This window comes from Aspergillus costaricaensis (genome assembly GCF_003184835.1).
Source record: "Aspergillus costaricaensis CBS 115574 unplaced genomic scaffold BO79scaffold_12, whole genome shotgun sequence".
Taxonomy (NCBI): Eukaryota; Fungi; Ascomycota; class Eurotiomycetes; order Eurotiales; family Aspergillaceae; genus Aspergillus; species Aspergillus costaricensis.
This window is the reverse complement of record NW_020291812.1, coordinates 176,226-193,638: the sequence shown is the minus strand read 5'-3', so window position 1 is coordinate 193,638 and position 17,413 is coordinate 176,226. Positions and strand designations below refer to the sequence as shown.

Genomic DNA, 17,413 nt, shown 5'->3' with positions numbered 1-17,413 from the left:
CTACACTGTCTTGCAACACTGCCTATGACAGGCCGAACTAGCGTGGGTAGAACATGTCTTAGTTATTTTGAGTTCCACGGTTAACGAACGCTTGTGAGACATCAGGAACTGACTGATTTTATGGCTGAGACAAGCTTTAGCCAAGCTTTGGGACGGCTTTCGGCATCGCATCCGGAGTCCCTAGCTGGTCCGAATTATGATTCATGGAAAGCTGACAAGGGGGTGCACGAGGAGTCAGAAAGAGGATAAATCAGGCATGGCTTTGCTCAGTTACACCCAATTGGTATTAGGAGACCTTTGGCCCACTACGGTGAATGGTTACTTAGTACATCCCCCGGCTGCATATTCTTCCAGGGTCATCTCGCTAACGGTGTGACCGGATTTGGGCGGGAACTTTAGAACACCAAAGAGTCAAGGACATCTTCTGACCAGCTGATCCCGGGTGAGACATGGATAAATAATGAAGGATCATCGCCAATGAAGTCCGACGGCCAGACCCACCGTGGAAAAATGCAAGCCGTTCGGAATAGCGGCTGTTTTCGGCATTAAATATTTCCCCAGGAAGCGGACAACTTAATTGCGGCGCCCCGTTGATCTACGCAGCACCGAGACGAACACTCTGCTAAATACCATGGCGCAGGAGTTTTATGCCATATCAGTCCACCTCCTACGCCGCTGTTTAGAATTAAATATTGATCACCGCTTTCTGATAACAAATGACGGGGACGCGCAATACCCCTGGGTTGGCGCTGGTTAGTCTGTACTAGTGCTAGCACTAGCAAAGCTTGACCCAACAATGGCGCAGGAGAATCCTGCTGCCTAGCTCGGATTGGTCGCCCTCGGCAGGCGTGAAACAATTTCCCCGGCATGAAGACCTGCCATTCGTGCAGATTCGATCCGATTGCTCTGACGTACGATCACCGGGGAATCCCGCAATGAAGTGCAAATGTCCCTGCTTAGCGGATATGGAGGGCTGCGAGCTCGCTTATGATTTTATGATTTACTGTGATGAGACCCCCCGGTGAACTGACCCAGATATGACCCGTCTCTACCATGGTATCGCCGAGCGCCATCAACATGTTATCTTCAGCGGGCCTCTCCAAGACATTTAGTGTACCCATAAAAGTGATACCACTCGTCATTGCCACTGTTCGCCAATACTTTTTGGGTTAGCTGGTCCGTCCTACTCTTAAAATTTGTATGCGATTATCCAATTTCAATATGCTTAAGCGATATCTGCGGGCTTTCGGTCTGCTATCGTTTGGCTGTCGCCTTGTCCCACACGTTCCCCCTTTTGACCGGTCGGTTCGGGGAATCCATGACATGCGGGATTTTCCCTCAATATAATGCTGAACCCGCCGTTCCTTTGCTACTGAAACTACGCTGTTGTTTCATCTTTTCACTGTACTCAGTGTATTCTCCCCGGCAGTCCTTTTTGGCAGTCCTCTGCCACACCCCTCGACTGCGGCATAGCATTCTTGTTCGGACCCAATATGCGCCACATTCCTGCATGGTTCGTGGCCTGTCTGGCTGCGGCCACCGCCTCGGCCTCTGCCCCGACTTGCAGCACCGACAGCAAGTGTCCGGAAGAGTACCCGTGCTGCTACAGTGAGCACACCATGCCTCGTAATTCACGCATATCCTGACATATTATCTTCAAGGTGGACAATGTGGTGTAGGAACCTACTGCCTGGGAGGTTGCAACCCTCTTGAATCGTACTCGCTTGACAGCTGCACGCCCGAGCCCATCTGCAAGAACCAGACCTACTCGTTCACAAGCATGGACAATGCAGTCCTGTACGACCACTACCTTGGTAACGCGTCCGAATACGATTGGGTGTACAGCGGCTACCCCAAGATCAAGAATGATAGTCTGTGGTTGACGATGCCCAACGGCACGACGGGCAGTCTGTACTCCCTTAACCATTACATCTGGTATGGCAAGGTGTCGGCCAAGATCAAGAGCAGCCGGACGCAAGGTGTCGTGACGGGTTTCATTCTGATGTCGGATGATTTTGATGAGATCGACCTTGAATGGGTTGGATACAATCTGTCCAGCGCGCAGACCAACTTCTACTTCCAGGGTGTAGAGAACTGTATGTTCACAGATTATCCTTCCCGTTCTCTAAACTGACAATCTAGATACCAACGAGGTCAATGCCGCCGTGTCTACCGGCAACACCTTTGACGAATGGCACACCTACACCATTGACTGGAAGCCCGACGTGTTGGAATGGCTCATCGATGGCACCGTGATGCGCACCCTGACTAAGAACTCAACCTACAACGCTACCTCGGGTATCTACCAGTACCCCCAGACGCCGTCTCGGCTGGAGATGTCAATCTGGCCTGGTGGTTCGGAAGCCGAGGGTCTGGGTACCATTGAATGGGCTGGTGGTCTAATCGACTGGGACAGCACGGATATTAAGGAGTATGGCTACTTCTACGCGCAGTACAAGGACATCACGATCGAGTGCTACCCTGCCCCGGCTGGAACTATCGACAAGGGTGACACTTCCTACGTGTACACCAGCGACAGCGGTCTGTCAGACACTATTGAACTCTCCGGCAACAGCACCGTGCTCTACAACCTGCAGGATACTGGCCTGAACATGACTGCTGGCACCAAGATGTCGGATTCGGCTACCGCCTCGGGATCCAGCTCCGGAGCCAGTAGCACTGGCGGCAGTAACAGTGGAGACAGCAGCACAAAGAAGAGTGCCGCTTCTGGGTATGGTGAGCGCGTGATGGAGGGATCGGTCCTCGCGGCTGTCGGTGCCGTGGTTGCGCTGAGTCTGTTCTAAATGGGTGGTACACGGTTTCAAGTGTGAACGTGGCACGCGAGATGCTTGATGTGGTATATATTTCCTCGGATCTAGATTGGAAAGGTGTATGACTATAGTGTACTTAATCATAATATCGAGTGTAGATGTACATATAACACTCGCACTGAACATAAAATTGTATTACTGCGGATTGAGTCAGCTATACTATGGCTAGTTAGCTACATTATATAAAAAGTCTCATAGTCCTGTTATACCCATCCACAAAGCTGTGCTATGATACATCCGCCCCACACTGTCACATTTTCTTCCTACTCCTACCACCCACAACAAGAAGAATCTACAATTCCGCAGGTACCCCCGTACAAGCAAGACACAAGTTCCGCACCAGCCCAATCCCCAAAATAGCACACAGCAACATCCGCCAAGTGGACTCATCGCCGCTCTCTATCCACGCTTCCTCAAGCCTACAAAACCATTCACTCATCCTCATCCCCATCTCCACCCGCATCATCATCAACACCAACACCACCAAAAAAATAACACCACCACCAACCCACACCCAACCCCTTTTCCCCCTCCTCCATTCCTTAACACCCCCCCTCCTCACCCTCCCAACCCACTCCTCAATAACCCGAACAACAACCCCACTCCCCCCAAGCACAACCGGCACCCCACTCCCCGGATGCGTACTGGCCCCAACGAAAAACAACCCCTGGATACTCTCATGCTGAATCCTGGGTCTAAAGCACAAGACATTAAGAAACGAATGCGAAAGACCGAGTATCGCCCCGCGATCAAGATTGTATTTGTCCTTCCACGTCAGTGGGGTTTCGATCCTTTCGCATACGATGTGTGGTTCGATGTCGTTGCCTGTGAGGTCGTGGATAGTGGAGAGGATCAAGGCGCGGATGGTTTGGGTGGTGGTGTGCCAGTAGGCGGTTGCGTTGTGGGGGTTTAATGGGGATGTTGGTGATGAGGAGGAGGATGTTGAAGAGAGGAGGTGAGGGACAGGTACTAGGACGACGATAGCGTCTGTGTTCGGTGGTGAAGCTGAGGGGTCGATTCTACTTGGGATGTGTAGGTAGAATGAGGGATGTTCGGGGATTTGGTGGTTTTTGAAGATGGCATCAAAGCTGGACTTGTATTTTGATGAAGGGGGGAGGAATATATTGTGGGATTGGAGGTTCGGGAGGGTGGTGTCCAACCCCCAGTAGAAGGAGATGCTGCTGCATGAGGTCGGTTTGTTTTGGAGGGATTCGCTGTAGGTGGTTTTCGGGAGGAGGTTGTTGTATGTGTAGGTTAGGTCCGCGTTGATGATTACGATGTCTGCTGGGAGGAATTTGCCGCTGGAGAGATGCACGCCGGCTGCGTGCTTGTGGTCGTCGCTGAGGGCGATGGAGGTTACGGGCGTGTTGAGGATGTATGTGGTGTTGTGGCGGATGCTGATTTTGACCAGGGCGTCGAGGATCTATATATATATCTCAGCTAAGATCATGTATAATGGAGTTAATATAGAAGTTGGGGGGAGGCACAGTTCTGAATCCACCAACAGGATACCATATTCCATCTGCCATTTCCGTATACTGTAGCAAAGAGTATGTCGCCGGAGCATCAAACGGGCTCATACCCAGATACATACTGGCGAACGTGAATGCCTGGCGGAGTTTATCTGAGTGAAAGTAGTGACTCGCACGAGTATATATACTCTCGAAGACGTGGAGTCTGGGTAAAGCGAGGAGAAGGTCCCAGCGGACGAGACTCCAGATGGTCGCGAAGTTACGGTGCAAGATATGTTCACAGGACAAGGTATAATGTCGACCGGATTCAACCAGGAAGCGTAGGAATCCTTCGAATCCGTGCGGTCCTTCGTAGGCCTCTATCTGCTCTTTCATCGATGGAATGTCAGTGGACAAGTCAATGTGGTCGTGGTCTGGGAACCAGATGCGGTAGCTAGGGTCGCATTTGCGGAGGGTGATGCCTTCAGCGGAGATGGAGGTGTCTAGGTCTTGAAATATTTGGTGGAAGAACGACGGCATGAGAAGGAGGGATGGGCCTTGGTCGAAGCGCTACAGATGTTAGTATCGCCCTGGGATATATCGAGGGACGCACATAGTCATTCTCTTGCATTAGAGAACAGCGTCCACCGATGTCTGCGTTCTTCTCCACCACTGTCACTTTGTAGCCCTTTTTGGCGAGGCGCGCTGCGACAGCGACACCGCCGGCACCACCACCTGTTGGCTGAGTAGTTAGAGAAGGATGGAGAAGATGAGATATGCTTCATACCGACTACTATGGCAGTGGAAGGCTCCATTGAGCCAACAGCAGGTGCTTTAGGAAGTGAATGAAGTTGTGTAATTTTCTAGCGTTTACGGCTGGGAGTTGATGTCATGCAGTAAGCCATATGCGAGATATGGCGGAGGCATATGGGTGTCACAAGTTTTATACTCAAGGCGTGTGGTACTAACCAGGACAGAGCAAGTGGGAGGGCAGTTAAAGAGGGCTCGATCCACGGGTCAGGCCAAAGAGCAACATGAAAAGGTAAATTTAAAACCAGATAGAAATTGCTGGATTATCATGTAATATCAAATTGAGTTCCGCTTAAACCGGGTATAACACACAGGAACAAGCTAATTGACTCCCAGATCTTCCGCCTCCCAATCATAAGCTACCTTAAGCATCTCGTCGATCTCCAGTGGCTGGTCCAACCTCTCCGACAAAATTTCCAGCACAGCAGGTACATCCACCTCCATGTTATGCTGATCATCCACGGGATCTATCATCAATACCGCATATGGTTGATCCCGCATGCTTGCGGCCTCATAGAAAGCAAAGTCCGGCCTGGATGTTGGCATAAATTCGATTAACAGTGTATCCTCCGCAGCCCAGAAATGATTATGCAGAGCGCTTCCATGTGGGCCAATCACCGCTTTCACGTTTCGATGAACGTAGCGCATCAGCGCGTCAGTGCTGGGAAAGTCCTCGTGGTTGAACATTTTAAGTTCTTCCCTTTTCCTTCTCTTACCGAGAAGTGATTGGATATTTGCCAGAAGAATATCTTCATTGAGGACTTCTCGGCCAGCATTGAGGATCAACCCGTTGGATCGCGTCATGTATAGAATTATTTTCCGGTTTGACTTTTCCACAGGCTGGAGACTATCAGGACTGAGGAGCGAAAGGGACCTCTGTGACAGCCACGGGTGGATAAGCGGTGCACGACAGCTCCATATAAGCTGCGATGCGACAAAGCTCGTATCGCTATGCAACACCTGGTCTGCAGGATATCCGAGGTATGACCAGAACTCCTCGACGGACTTGTGTCCCTTGCGCCCGGTAGCTACGGACTGCGTCTGATGGTCCCGCGACTGAGCGACTGCCCGCATGCCACGGTCGAGAAAGTGCTGCATCGACCAAGAGTCTGGGAAATTTGCCAGCAGCACGCTGTCATGGGTGGGCTCGTCGCTGCTAGGTACAACATGAGAGGTTGTGGCGAGGCCGGACATGCAGGCTTGCATTATCCACTGGTCGAAGGGTGTAGAAGCAGATAGGGTAACATTTTCAAATACCTGGAATATAAGTATTTGTCTCTTGTGCAGGGATGTGTACACTCACATATATCTGACCGTGCTTTTCAGGATAACGCACTAGACCTTTCATCTCATAAGCTCGCTCCCACATCATCCACGTCGTGTTCCACCACCGTTCTGCATCGTGAGGACGGGACGTAGCGAATATTGGAGGGTTTATGGTAAAGGCAGGGTAGATCAGCTCCTCAGCGGATACTACATTCGGTAGTGTCCGAGCCACACATGGCGCGTAGTATCCGGGGGTTGAGTCGGTGCATTCGGTCAGTCTGAGGGGACGAAATCGGTCGGTTTTGGAGCTCGATACGGTTATGTGCTTCCCCAGATTCAATCCAGGCGTGGCAACTCGAATGGTGTAGTCTCCGATGTGCTTGGTTTTGTAGAAGATGAAGAGGAGTGAAAGAGATAGTACAAGCGACAATAGAACGCGCCGCATTGTGGTTGCGGCAGCTATTGAAAATTCCAGTATACCCTCAATATTTCCCAGGTGTATTCATTGAAGTTCAGTAGGTCACGACTGGATATTCAGCTTGTTGCTGTTCATAACGGATTTACCCGAGTACACCAATTCTGTATGCTCAGCCCCAGCGATGACGCATAGCTACACTTGGCACCATGTGCAGATCTAACTGAAGGCCAAGTTGTCGTATTGATCGCTTCACCTTCCATTAACTGTTGGGTTCTTCTCACGCATTGCCCCTGTGCTCGATCCTCTGCCGAGCCCTTCGTGTCAGCTTACAGTTTGGCACGCCTGATTTGCGGCTCCTGCTCGGACACGGATTCGGTACCTCGGAGTTGGTTACGAGCCCGTGCTGACAACGTCGGTCATAGTATGCATTGATCTGCAATTTCAGGCACGAAAACTACTTTCAGAGTTATGTCGACCGGGCTGGGAGTATAGTGGGAGGATGGAAAGTGAGTTAAGAGGGGTAATCCGGTTGTGCTGACAAGGCTGGCTAATCATGATCGCTGTCTGCAGCTAATGCATCAGAAAGGCAGGCATGAATTAGTGCAGATCTCCTAAACTAGGTGATGATCTTCATGCTGCGGGTGAATGCCGAGGAACGCCAACCCACGTAAGATCTTCTGCTCCCACTTCAAAGCCACCCCTCCTGCCGCGAGCCTTGAAAATAGTCCTAAATGATTCAATATCGGCAAAACAAAAAAAGTTCTAGTGTATATCCAAAGACCAACTGCGGTCACCTGCTAGCACGGCTGACGAGGTTTTCCACTTGATACGACCAAGCAACCGACTTCCGGTCTACAATCTTGGCCATATACATAGATGCCAGAATTAACGGCGGGAAAAGAACCGACGCAGCGGCACTCCACGCCAGGATGATTACATGCCAGGCGGACTCATCCTGCTGCGTCTGCCAGAAATCCGTCCCCCACAGATAATGGCACACAGCCTGCAGGATGCGATTGCGCATGACCATGATGAATAAAGGATGAAACAGATATAGTGAGAAAGAGATCATCCCGAGGAATTGGGCCAGACGAGTCTCTAGCGGAATTCGCAGGAATCGAAGATGTCTGAGCGTTCCAACAACAAGGATCGCCCCAACAGCGTGCCATCCCCGGATGCGGATCTCGGGATCTACATAGAACGGTAGCTTGAGGGAGGATTGAAACGAGAAGTCAGGTGGAAATTTTGAGTCTTGTGGGAGGCACAACAGGTAAATCCCGCTCACAAAGAGCAGGCCGGTGAGGATATTTGCACAGTTTCTGACAAGGGTGGTCGGTTTTCTCTTCTGCCCAGCCATCAATGAATCCCGTGACGCTTCACGTAGTATATCGAGTTCCGCAAACCCGAGACCAGCAAGAAAGGCCGATAATATAGGTGAGCCGAACCACATGAATGCGGCGCTCAGGCAGATGATTGCCACCAGCCGTAACATAGGTCTGACGGATGCAAGGCCGAGTAGGACCAGATAAACCGCCAGTGAGCATTGGTACTCGTATGAGATTGTCCACAAGTGGAAATTATACCCTGTCACATAGAACGGTCCACTTAGTTGAAGAGTCGTCAGGAAGGTCATGGTAAGACAACTGAGATGAGGTTGCAGCGCTGACCAGGGCTGTGCTCCGGGACAGCCCTCCTGATCACCCGGCGTCCAGTCAATCAGACCCATGTAATAAGCCAAATGGGAGATGAGGCAAAGGATCAAAACGGGAATGTAAAGTCGGAAACCACGGCGAAAGACGGAAGATGTAAGTTTTCGATAGAACTGAGCCGGGGCATCATCACGGAGACGTATGATGGAGGTCGACACGGCATAGCCTGAGATGACAAAGAAGAGAAGAACCATTGACTGCCCGGCAAACAGTAAGCGGAACGGCGGTAACTGGAAGAAGCGGTGATTTTCAGCGGCGGGGACAGCCCAGAATGATCGATAGGGAGCTCTCATTTCTCCCACCGTGAAGTGGAACCAGGCGACAATAGCCGCAGCCATGCCTCGCAGGCCATCCAGCCAATTTTGTCGAGCTTTGGCCGAAGCTGCTGATGTCATATTGAGTATATGACGGGTATTGGGGAACGTACTTAGAGTAAGGGGGATCAGGTGTGCTGTAATACTTTGGTCGAGTGGGGGGTTTAAGAAGCATGGCCGAGGTGCAGCCCCGACAACTCGGACTCCTGCCACGGCCGATCTTGCATTGAGTCGGCAAACAGATCCTACCTATTAAGTAACAAAGCAGTGTGGTACCTAGCATATCCCGACATTGGATCACAAGGTTGGTGACATTCTTCGTGATAGGACGGGTATGTGAAGATCCCGGAGATGATGCTCCGTAGTCCGACGGGGAGCCATCCGATACCAAATCCCGAAGCCACTAAACCCAGGCTGCATCATTCGTGGCGACCAGGATGATCTATCTGCTAGTGAGATAAGCACTAACCTATCAGCAGGGTCTGAATACGAGGTAAATAGTAGAAACCCCGCAGCTTATGCAGATCACAGATCTATCATCTTCCTCGTCGTATATCGGTGTCCTCGGCACATCGTCAACGGGTTCTTGCGTAGCCAACCAGATTGCTCAAGATGCCTCCGTCCATGTTGCTAGGGTCACTTCGGACAGAAGTGATTCCTTTACAGGAATAGCAAATATCCAAATATATTATTACATTAACGTGGAAATAGGCAATGAGCCATATTGGAACCCGAAGGAGTTAGACAAGATGGAAAGACGTACCTGCCGCATTCATTGCTGGTTTGGGCGTAGTTTCCGAGATAGATGATGCCCTTACCCAATCCCAATGAATAATTGTTGTTGGCTCAGAATCACGGTTGGCGACTGAAATGCCGGAGGAGGTCAAAACTCGTAAACCCATATACAGATCAGATGTGGAAAATCGTAGCTTCCACCGAGTTGGATGAGTATGATTCCCTTGGCCTTGACAACTCATTCCCTAACGCTTATGTGATAACCAGTGTACAGGTACTGAAACACAGGATGCAAGTTTGCTACCTGCGGCCGCCTGAAGACCGCGTAGATTGTCCCAGCATGGGCCGATCGTTCACACGGCAAGTTCCATCACCGCCATATGCAGGGACTGCGCAACAAAACATCACCATCCTGCCAACATGAGAGGATGGTAGGATGCATTGGCATCAGCACTAAGTTGACACGCCATGAGCCGTCCAAGACTGAGTGCTGAGGATCATGACTGTTCTAGACATTGTTGTTAGCATTGCCACCTGGACCATGGCCAGGCAGTGACTCAAATCACATATATTGCAACCAAGAGGGTAGGACAAGTTTTTCATTACGCTTGAGAGAATACTTTTTCTTTGGCGCTTTTTCGGTCTCACAGCCTGAACCGTTTTGTGCTATTAAGAGACTTACAATTTGCCATCATGTATTACCTACCCAAGCCGTTGAAGCCACACAGTGGCATGGGCTCCAGTCAGCGGTTGGTGCCCCTGGTCGAACGAGCTCTCAACTTCATTGGTTGTATTGTTGCGGCCGCGGTATACTTCTATGGCTTGATGTATCTTAAGCAACCCTTGACCTTTGACATGATAGTCAGTATAGTTCTGGCCGAGTATTGTCGATGGAGAAACAACAAGAGACGCAGAGATGCAGCTCTGCAGGAAGAGAACGGTAGCCTTGGCCTTGCTGAGAAGGGCAAGTCAAGCGAGCAGAGGTTGGACTGCGTTGCTGCTATTGTTGGGTATAGGGAGGAGCCTACCCTGTGGAAACAGGCATTGGGGAGCTATTCGCATGCCCAAAATTGCAGGTTCCTTCTTGTATGTATCGACGGGGATGCAGAAGAGGATCGGGAGATGGTTGAAGTCTATCAAGATGTAGGTGATCATCCTCTGTCTCTGTGGTAGTTTATTAACATTCCTTGGCCAGGTTTACACGGAAAAGTCTGCATTGATGCACCTAGATATCCCTTTAGCAGAGATTGCCATGCAGATGGATCGAGCAAGATCCTCCAAGACAACGGATGCTGAGATTATCGCTCAATGCTGTTCCGTCGCCAGAGCAGCTCTCGAGAAGAGTGGTATCACTCTGGTCGGCGAGAAGGGGATTTCTAAACTGTGTGTTAGTCAGCCGCACATGCACAAGAAGGGAATCATGTTCACCTCCTTCATAATCTCCTTGGTGGTCTCAGATATCCTCGACATCGAATTCTTGTGGACATCGGATTCAGACTCAATTGTGATGCCCGATACATTAACGCGTACGATGGCAACATGTGCTGCAGATCCGGGAATTGGGGGTGCTAGCACGGCACTCACTATCCACAACAAAGATGAAACAGTTATCACACAGCTTGGAAATGCGGTTTACCTGAATGAATTGTATCTGGCACGTTCCTTTACTGGCGCGGTTGCTGCAAATGACTGCCAAAGTGGACCGTCTGCTGCTTTTCGCTTTTCTGCAGTCAGTGGAGAGTTGCTGGCATGGTACAAGCAAAGTGTGTTCGGGCATTGGATGGTGAGTATTCCACGCCATGATATCAGCATAGACTGACCGTGCAGGTTGTGAACGAGGATCGACATTTGACCACACGTCTCCTTCTAAAAGGTTGGAAAGTGGTTTTCGCATCCGATGTTATGACTGCCACTGAGTCACCCACAACATTCAGGAGGTGGCTATTGCAGCAGGTATGTGTCTAAACAAATGTGCCCCGGCCAGATGATAAGGCATCATTCTAATATGCTCAGGTTCGCTGGGGCCGAGCGGTGCACGTCGAAAGTTTCCACAGACCGAGCGTGTACCTGATGCACTCTCCGATATTGTTCTTCGGCGCCCTGCGGCGACAGTTTGCCGCCTTTGTCGTGCCCCTGACTGTTGTCCTGTACCTCTGTTCTGGGATGCTCCTAATTCGAGCCTTCTCATTCCAGGATTACACCCATCGCCTGGGGCTGACAATCTCCTACCTTGTGTTTCGTAATCCCTACCGACCAACTATGAAGGAGTGGATGTGGAGTCTTCCCGCACATCTGTTCTATCATGTGCCGTTGCCCGCCATTCAGGTATGGAGCTTTCTTACAGTGCTCCACGATTCATGGGGAACGACCATGAGAGCCAACAAGGAGGTGAGGCATTCCAAGCTGCGTCTTAAGATTTGGGAAGTCGGATTCTTTGTCTTTTGGATGGCCATCCTGGGCGGCGCCTCGGGGAGGTATGTTGCAACGTCGCTGATGCCAGGTTCGGCTGACGTGGTGGCATTTATTCTCGCGGGGGTTGTGTCCGTGTTGATTGTGGGTGGGTGGTGGACGGTTGTCGCGAAGTGAGCCGAGCTGTTGGTTTTGCTGCATGAACGGGGTGGCCATGAAGGCTTCCCTGGGCCGACATACCACGAGTGTATATATGCTTGAGTATGATGTCCTTGACAAGTAGAAGTCTTAAGCAATATTGAAGAAAACATTCGCCAAGGAATGACAGACATGCCAAGCCAATGCAAGGTTGAAGGTGTGATGGCAACGGAGTAGAGTGTTGAAAAAACGCGATGCTGGGGAACATTGAATGTCTCCCAGTCACCTGATCAGCCTACTATACGAACAATACCATCGTTTCTCACCAGTATTGTGCCCTTCATGAGACTAGTTAGACTTGTACGTAATTCACCCACGTCTTGGCATTTAAATATGCATTCGCTCTTGAAGAATTCTGTAATGATTCGAGGTATATATTTCGCGATCGACCTAACAATGGCTAAACATAACATCTACTTCCTGTTCGCCAAAAGCTTCTTCTTCGTCCTGTCAGCACACGCCTTAGCATCAAAGATACCATTGACGCTAGGATGCTCCCGAGTAGCCTGCGCCCAACGGTTGAAGTTCTTCGCCTCTGCCAATCCCTCCCAGATGGCGGGATCAATCAGTCCAGCCTCCTTATCCGCGAACGCGTGCAGACGGATTAGGAACGATCCAAGCAGCACCTCCACCAAAGTCAATTTGTCACTACCACCGAAGAAAGGTCCGTGCTCCTTTCCCTCCAAGCCCTGGTACAGGAGCGGCTCGATCTCCTTCTTGATAGCAGCTACGTAGCCCTCAACGCCGGCCTTCCGGTCGGCTTCGGTAGCACCGCGCAGGGCGGCGTTGTAGTGTGGAGCAGCTTTGCTTGAGTAGGTGTCGACGAAGAAGGCGATGCGGGCGCGCTGCAGAGCACCCTCGGGGGTGTTTGAAGGGGGCACGAGGTGGGAGGGGTATGCGTCGGCGAGGAATTGAGCGACGATGCCGGATTCGGTGATAACTTCACCATTGTAAGAGAGGGAGGGAACGAGACCGCGCTTTTATGGAGAACATGAGTTAGCTTATATTGGTGGGAGGTGGATATGAAGGTCGGACATACCGGGTTGACCTCCAGATACCATGGCTCGCGTGGGGTGTCCAAGTCAATGGTGACCTCTTCGAAGGGAAGACCAAGCTCCTGCAGAACAATGTGGGCGCGATGAGCCCAGGGGCAGGTGCGATTGGTGTAGAGGGTGATCTTGGGGGAAGACATGATGAAAATGTGTATCGATTAAGGGAGTTAACAGCTGTCAAGTGGTGAAGATGAGAGGCGGGACAGGCGGGTATAAAAAGGCCGGCAGAAGCGGGGCATCGGTAGATGGAACCGGCGGGGAGGAAAACGTGGGAGGAAGAAAGCTTACACGTCCGACGGGATTATTAATGGCCTGCCCGCCGGGTGATTTCCCACCAGGATGGCATCACTTCGGGCCTATCAATTATTCACCGAGACCCTACGTCGCTACTCACGCAGAAAGTCCAAGAAATTCGTCATCAAAGACGTTATATTGCACAATCGGGGTATAACCTATCTATACTATACTTTTGACAGTTATATATATGATAACAAGATATATTGCATGCGGGGTATATAATTTGCTCGTGGCCGCGTTATATGTAATGGAAAATTCTCGTAATATAATGTTGATGCTAAACAGGGAACGGCTGCGACTCGCGGCGAAGGCGACTGGCCCGACGACCAGCATGTTTCTCGCGATCGGCGGCTAGTGTCTGGGCAAACTTGCTGCGACGACGAATTTCGGGGCCCTTCCAATAGAAGATGTAGATCGGAATGGCCACCAACGCGGCAATGCACCCCAGCAGGGTACTGCCCCAGGCCAGGTGAAACTTGCCGCCAATGTTCTCATACAGAGGAGTCGCATACATGGTCGCAATACCAGCTAGGAAGTCACGAGCAAACCCGTTACCGCCGGTCGCAGACGCAGAATAGGCACCGTACGCAGCGACCATGTAATCAATCGTAGCCATGTAGATGGAGTAGTTGGCGATGGCAATCAGACAGGCGAAGATGAGGGGAGCAATCCAAGGAGCATAGGCAGGGCCGATAGACGTCCATGCAAAACCCAGCAGGCCAATGGGCTCGAGGGGAGCTAGGAACAAGAGTAGAAGAAGACGGCGCTCAGCAAGACGGGCAGCATTGCCTTCCTTCTTGCGGATCTGTCGTTGCCGCCAGACATCCGGCAGGAAAATAAGGTATGCGATGACATAGCCGATGAGAATGGCACAGAAAGCTAGGCCATTGGTGAGGGTGTTGAAGCCCCACTGATCGAAAACAAGCGTGAAGGATTCGGTGAAGGTGAAAATCAGAGCATCGGAGAAACCAGATAGGAGTGACAAACAAAGGACAATGGGCTCGCGAATGAACATCTCAAACGGACGTCTCCAGATCCTCAACACCTCTTTGACACTCAGGCGGCTTTCCTTCAATTCGTTAGGGCCGTAGATGTTGGGATCTTCCCCAGACTTGCGGCGGCGCTTCGCTTCGCGATCCAAGAGGATGGTCGCCCTAGTTTCAGGAACCAACACAAAGTGCAGAGCTTGAGTGAATCCCCCGACGATCAACTGCACCCAGAATACCCATGGCCACGTGAGGTACTGCCCAATAAATCCACCAAAGACGGGTCCAATCGTAGACCCGCCCACTGAAGAAAGCACGACGTATGCAACCGCGAACCCCTGGTCATCAACTTCCCACATATCTGCAGTCATACCCAGGGTGACGGAACCGCCAGCAGAGCTCAGACCACCCAGGAAACGGCAAACCACGATGGTACCAAAATTAGGCGCCAAGGCGCAAGGGATTTGCCAAATATTGACTAAGAATAAACTGAGCTGCATGATCGGCCAGCGCCCGAATTCTTCACTCCAGGGCGCCCACAACTCACAACCGAAGGCGTATGCAACCAGGAAGATCATCTGCCCGACACGGGCCGCTTGAGCGCTAACATTGAACTCATTCTCAATGCCCGTGAGAGCATCCGAGTAAACGCCCGTGTTGAAGTTCATGGACATTTGAACCATGAAGACCACAGTTAGGATGGTCCATTTCTTGTACCAAGGGAAGCAAAAGCCAAGTTTGTCGTAACAATCGTCCTCGGTTAGCTCCCGCTTGCCGTCAGATCGCTCTTTCTTGGACAGATCAGTATCGCTTCCAGATGTTGGCTGCGAGGCATGCTCAGCCTGTTGGGCGAAGGGATCGTCCGATTCCGATCGGCGGGTCAGGTTTCTGAGAGCATCGTCTGTCTTGCCAGACTTCTTCTCGTCATACAGAATCTGATCGGCAGGGGCACCGTTCTGCGGCGTGGGCTCAGTGGCCGTCATGATGATGGAGTAGAAGGCGCACCCTAGGACAGTATGAGAAACCTTGTCATGCGGGGTGGAGAAGGTAGAAATAAAGATAGTAGAAAAGACCAATCAGTTTCTCGGGAAGGTGAGAGGGAGAGGAGGTTGATTGGACTGAGGATGATGCTGGAGTGACGATTGATTGCCAGATGGGATGTGAGGGATCTTTATAGATCGTTGATCTCTTGTGGAAGGTATTTCGCCTGCACCCCGGTACATTATTCTTCCTCCGGGGCACCTGGTACCCTGAAGTGCGGAGCGGATCTCTGCCATCAGTGGCATGACGTGAGGGCTTACCCATGGGAGTCTCATTAGCAAATGGCAAAGGATGGGTATCCCAAAGGGGCAATCCGAGAAGCCGTTCGCTAAAGAAGCCTGATAACGATGGCAGTCGGGGCTCGGCGGAAGAGATCTTCTCCCCTCGCCTGGCGTCATAGTTCCGGCCCGTCAGACGAGGAGCTGGGGTCCCCAATCAGAGGCGGGGACTCCTAAATTGTTCAGCTCGGACCATCATACTAAGTACAAGAGTACTCTGTATTAACCACATAAAATCCCGTACAATTGGCCACGGCGGCGAGAGGATATGCATCTAAATCGGAGGTGTTGGGGTTGTTGTGATTGTGTGAAAGTACTGATTGCGTGGCGACCACTAGGGTCGGTTTCCTTCGAGGCGGGAAAAGGTCGGAAAGACACATACCACACGGCCGAGGTGCAGCCCGATGCCAGGTTCAAGGTACAGGACAGGATTTTCCGAATGGCTCAGAAAGTGGCCATGCAGGCGGTTTCCCTGGACTTCGCGACAGGCTGTGGAGTGGACACGGTTCCGTTGTAGTTACAAGATGGAAAAGCAATGCACGGTCACCTGCTCAGGCTAACCCGATCGGCACGACATCTTGTCGGCCGGGGCCGGCGGTGAGCCATGACGTCAGGGCTTCACCCACGAGAAGACCAATGATATCGCAGTATGTTTCTGGCAACCCTCCCAATCAGGTCTAGTCAGGCGGCCAACTGGTTTCTGCCTGCATTCTGCCGCCCTTCTCCGGCCGGATCCTACAGTCCAAAGTATACTAGTAGTCTGCTACTAACACTAACAGTAGACTCAGTAGTCCACCTCCTTCTCCTTCACCCTCCATTTCCCCAGTCCCTTCTCCGCGTCCCTCCACGGCAATTCCAAAATGTCCTTCTCCTCCACCATGACGCAGGGCTCAGCTCGCGTGTCAACTGACAACGTCACTTTGCGCTTCGATATCTTTCCCCAACGTCATGGTCCGTTTAGTCGCTACCAGATGCTCTCCCTCATGATATTGGGGATGATATCGGGTCGATCCTTGCAATCAGGTGTCCAGCCTCTTGGCTGCGAAGCTAATCCGTACACGACCAACCTCTATCGGCTTGGAACCATGCAGCTATTCCGTCTCTCTTGTGCCGCCTGGCATCGCATCCCGGCCTCCCGATGCAACCCGACGCCACACCTAATGTCGACCCGAGGAACGACATCGCGTCTAGGGGAAGAAGTATGATACGGCTCAACAAGGTTCACGCACATTATGGTCTGGATAATTTCCATAGCCGCCAATTCTCCCCTCCGGTCAGATGGACAATATTCCTCTATCAACGCCTTCGAGACCATAGATGAGTAGATCAATCATCCCACGCAGTCTCATTCGCAGATAAGTCGAGACTCAAGTGGGAGGAACAACATTTCCGTAGCCATGTTTCCTTTTGGTGCTCCGCGTTTCTCGCCCCCGCTCCCTCCATCGCACTAAATCGGTGGATCGCAACAAAGTATTTCATCGGCGATTCTCATTGAGTGAGTTGCGACCCACAGTGCATCATCCCCTTCCCATCCACGCAGACAGCCATCCAAACCGGTTCCGCCTGCAGCGTTGATTATCATATGATATTCAAATCCATTGCGCTATTTGTCGCATTC

At 51.3% G+C, this 17,413-nt stretch overlaps 8 protein-coding genes across 8 annotated transcripts; 2 read left to right on the top strand and 6 right to left on the bottom strand.

The window, feature by feature from the left end:
• Positions 1-1,493: 1,493 nt before the first annotated feature.
• BO79DRAFT_144842 (cell wall glucanase) lies at positions 1,494-2,804 on the top strand (the record flags this gene model as incomplete). The annotated part of the gene is made up of 3 exons (XM_025678401.1): positions 1,494-1,608; positions 1,662-2,096; positions 2,143-2,804. The coding sequence occupies 3 exons, from the start codon at positions 1,494-1,496 to the stop codon at positions 2,802-2,804; spliced, it is 1,212 nt and encodes a 403-aa protein (XP_025540624.1).
• Positions 2,805-3,262: 458 nt separating this feature from the next.
• Positions 3,263-5,097, bottom strand: BO79DRAFT_227391 (phytoene desaturase family protein; the record flags this gene model as incomplete). Its single annotated transcript, XM_025683874.1, has 5 exons — positions 3,263-3,271; positions 3,403-4,254; positions 4,319-4,852; positions 4,896-5,017; positions 5,070-5,097. 5 exons carry the CDS (start codon positions 5,095-5,097, stop codon positions 3,263-3,265), a joined length of 1,545 nt encoding a protein of 514 aa, XP_025540623.1.
• Positions 5,098-5,367: 270 nt separating this feature from the next.
• BO79DRAFT_263361 (uncharacterized protein) lies at positions 5,368-6,803 on the bottom strand (the record flags this gene model as incomplete). Its single annotated transcript, XM_025686675.1, has 2 exons — positions 5,368-6,349; positions 6,396-6,803. The coding sequence occupies 2 exons, from the start codon at positions 6,801-6,803 to the stop codon at positions 5,414-5,416; spliced, it is 1,344 nt and encodes a 447-aa protein (XP_025540622.1). The 3' UTR covers positions 5,368-5,413.
• Positions 6,804-7,462: 659 nt separating this feature from the next.
• On the bottom strand, positions 7,463-8,880 carry BO79DRAFT_263355 (acyltransferase family protein; the record flags this gene model as incomplete). The annotated part of the gene is made up of 1 exon (XM_025686674.1): positions 7,463-8,880. One exon carries the CDS (start codon positions 8,878-8,880, stop codon positions 7,567-7,569), a length of 1,314 nt encoding a protein of 437 aa, XP_025540621.1. The 3' UTR covers positions 7,463-7,566.
• Positions 8,881-10,054: 1,174 nt separating this feature from the next.
• On the top strand, positions 10,055-12,120 carry BO79DRAFT_263349 (glycosyltransferase family 2 protein; the record flags this gene model as incomplete). The annotated part of the gene is made up of 4 exons (XM_025686673.1): positions 10,055-10,677; positions 10,730-11,317; positions 11,362-11,487; positions 11,548-12,120. The coding sequence occupies exons 1-4, from the start codon at positions 10,228-10,230 to the stop codon at positions 12,118-12,120; spliced, it is 1,737 nt and encodes a 578-aa protein (XP_025540620.1). The 5' UTR covers positions 10,055-10,227.
• A 368-nt stretch (positions 12,121-12,488) lies between these two features.
• Positions 12,489-13,356, bottom strand: BO79DRAFT_192980 (glutathione S-transferase family protein). Its single transcript, XM_025680937.1, has 2 exons — positions 13,181-13,356; positions 12,489-13,118 (listed from the first exon to the last, which is right to left on the bottom strand). The coding sequence occupies exons 1-2, from the start codon at positions 13,331-13,333 to the stop codon at positions 12,555-12,557; spliced, it is 717 nt and encodes a 238-aa protein (XP_025540619.1). The 5' UTR covers positions 13,334-13,356; the 3' UTR covers positions 12,489-12,554.
• Positions 13,357-13,767: 411 nt separating this feature from the next.
• Positions 13,768-15,459, bottom strand: BO79DRAFT_145120 (MFS transporter; the record flags this gene model as incomplete). The annotated part of the gene is made up of 1 exon (XM_025678415.1): positions 13,768-15,459. The coding sequence occupies one exon, from the start codon at positions 15,457-15,459 to the stop codon at positions 13,768-13,770; it is 1,692 nt and encodes a 563-aa protein (XP_025540618.1).
• BO79DRAFT_208551 (uncharacterized protein) lies at positions 15,451-15,797 on the bottom strand. Its single transcript, XM_025682422.1, has one exon. The coding sequence runs from the start codon at positions 15,779-15,781 to the stop codon at positions 15,506-15,508; it is 276 nt and encodes a 91-aa protein (XP_025540617.1). The 5' UTR covers positions 15,782-15,797; the 3' UTR covers positions 15,451-15,505.
• Positions 15,798-17,413: the final 1,616 nt, after the last annotated feature.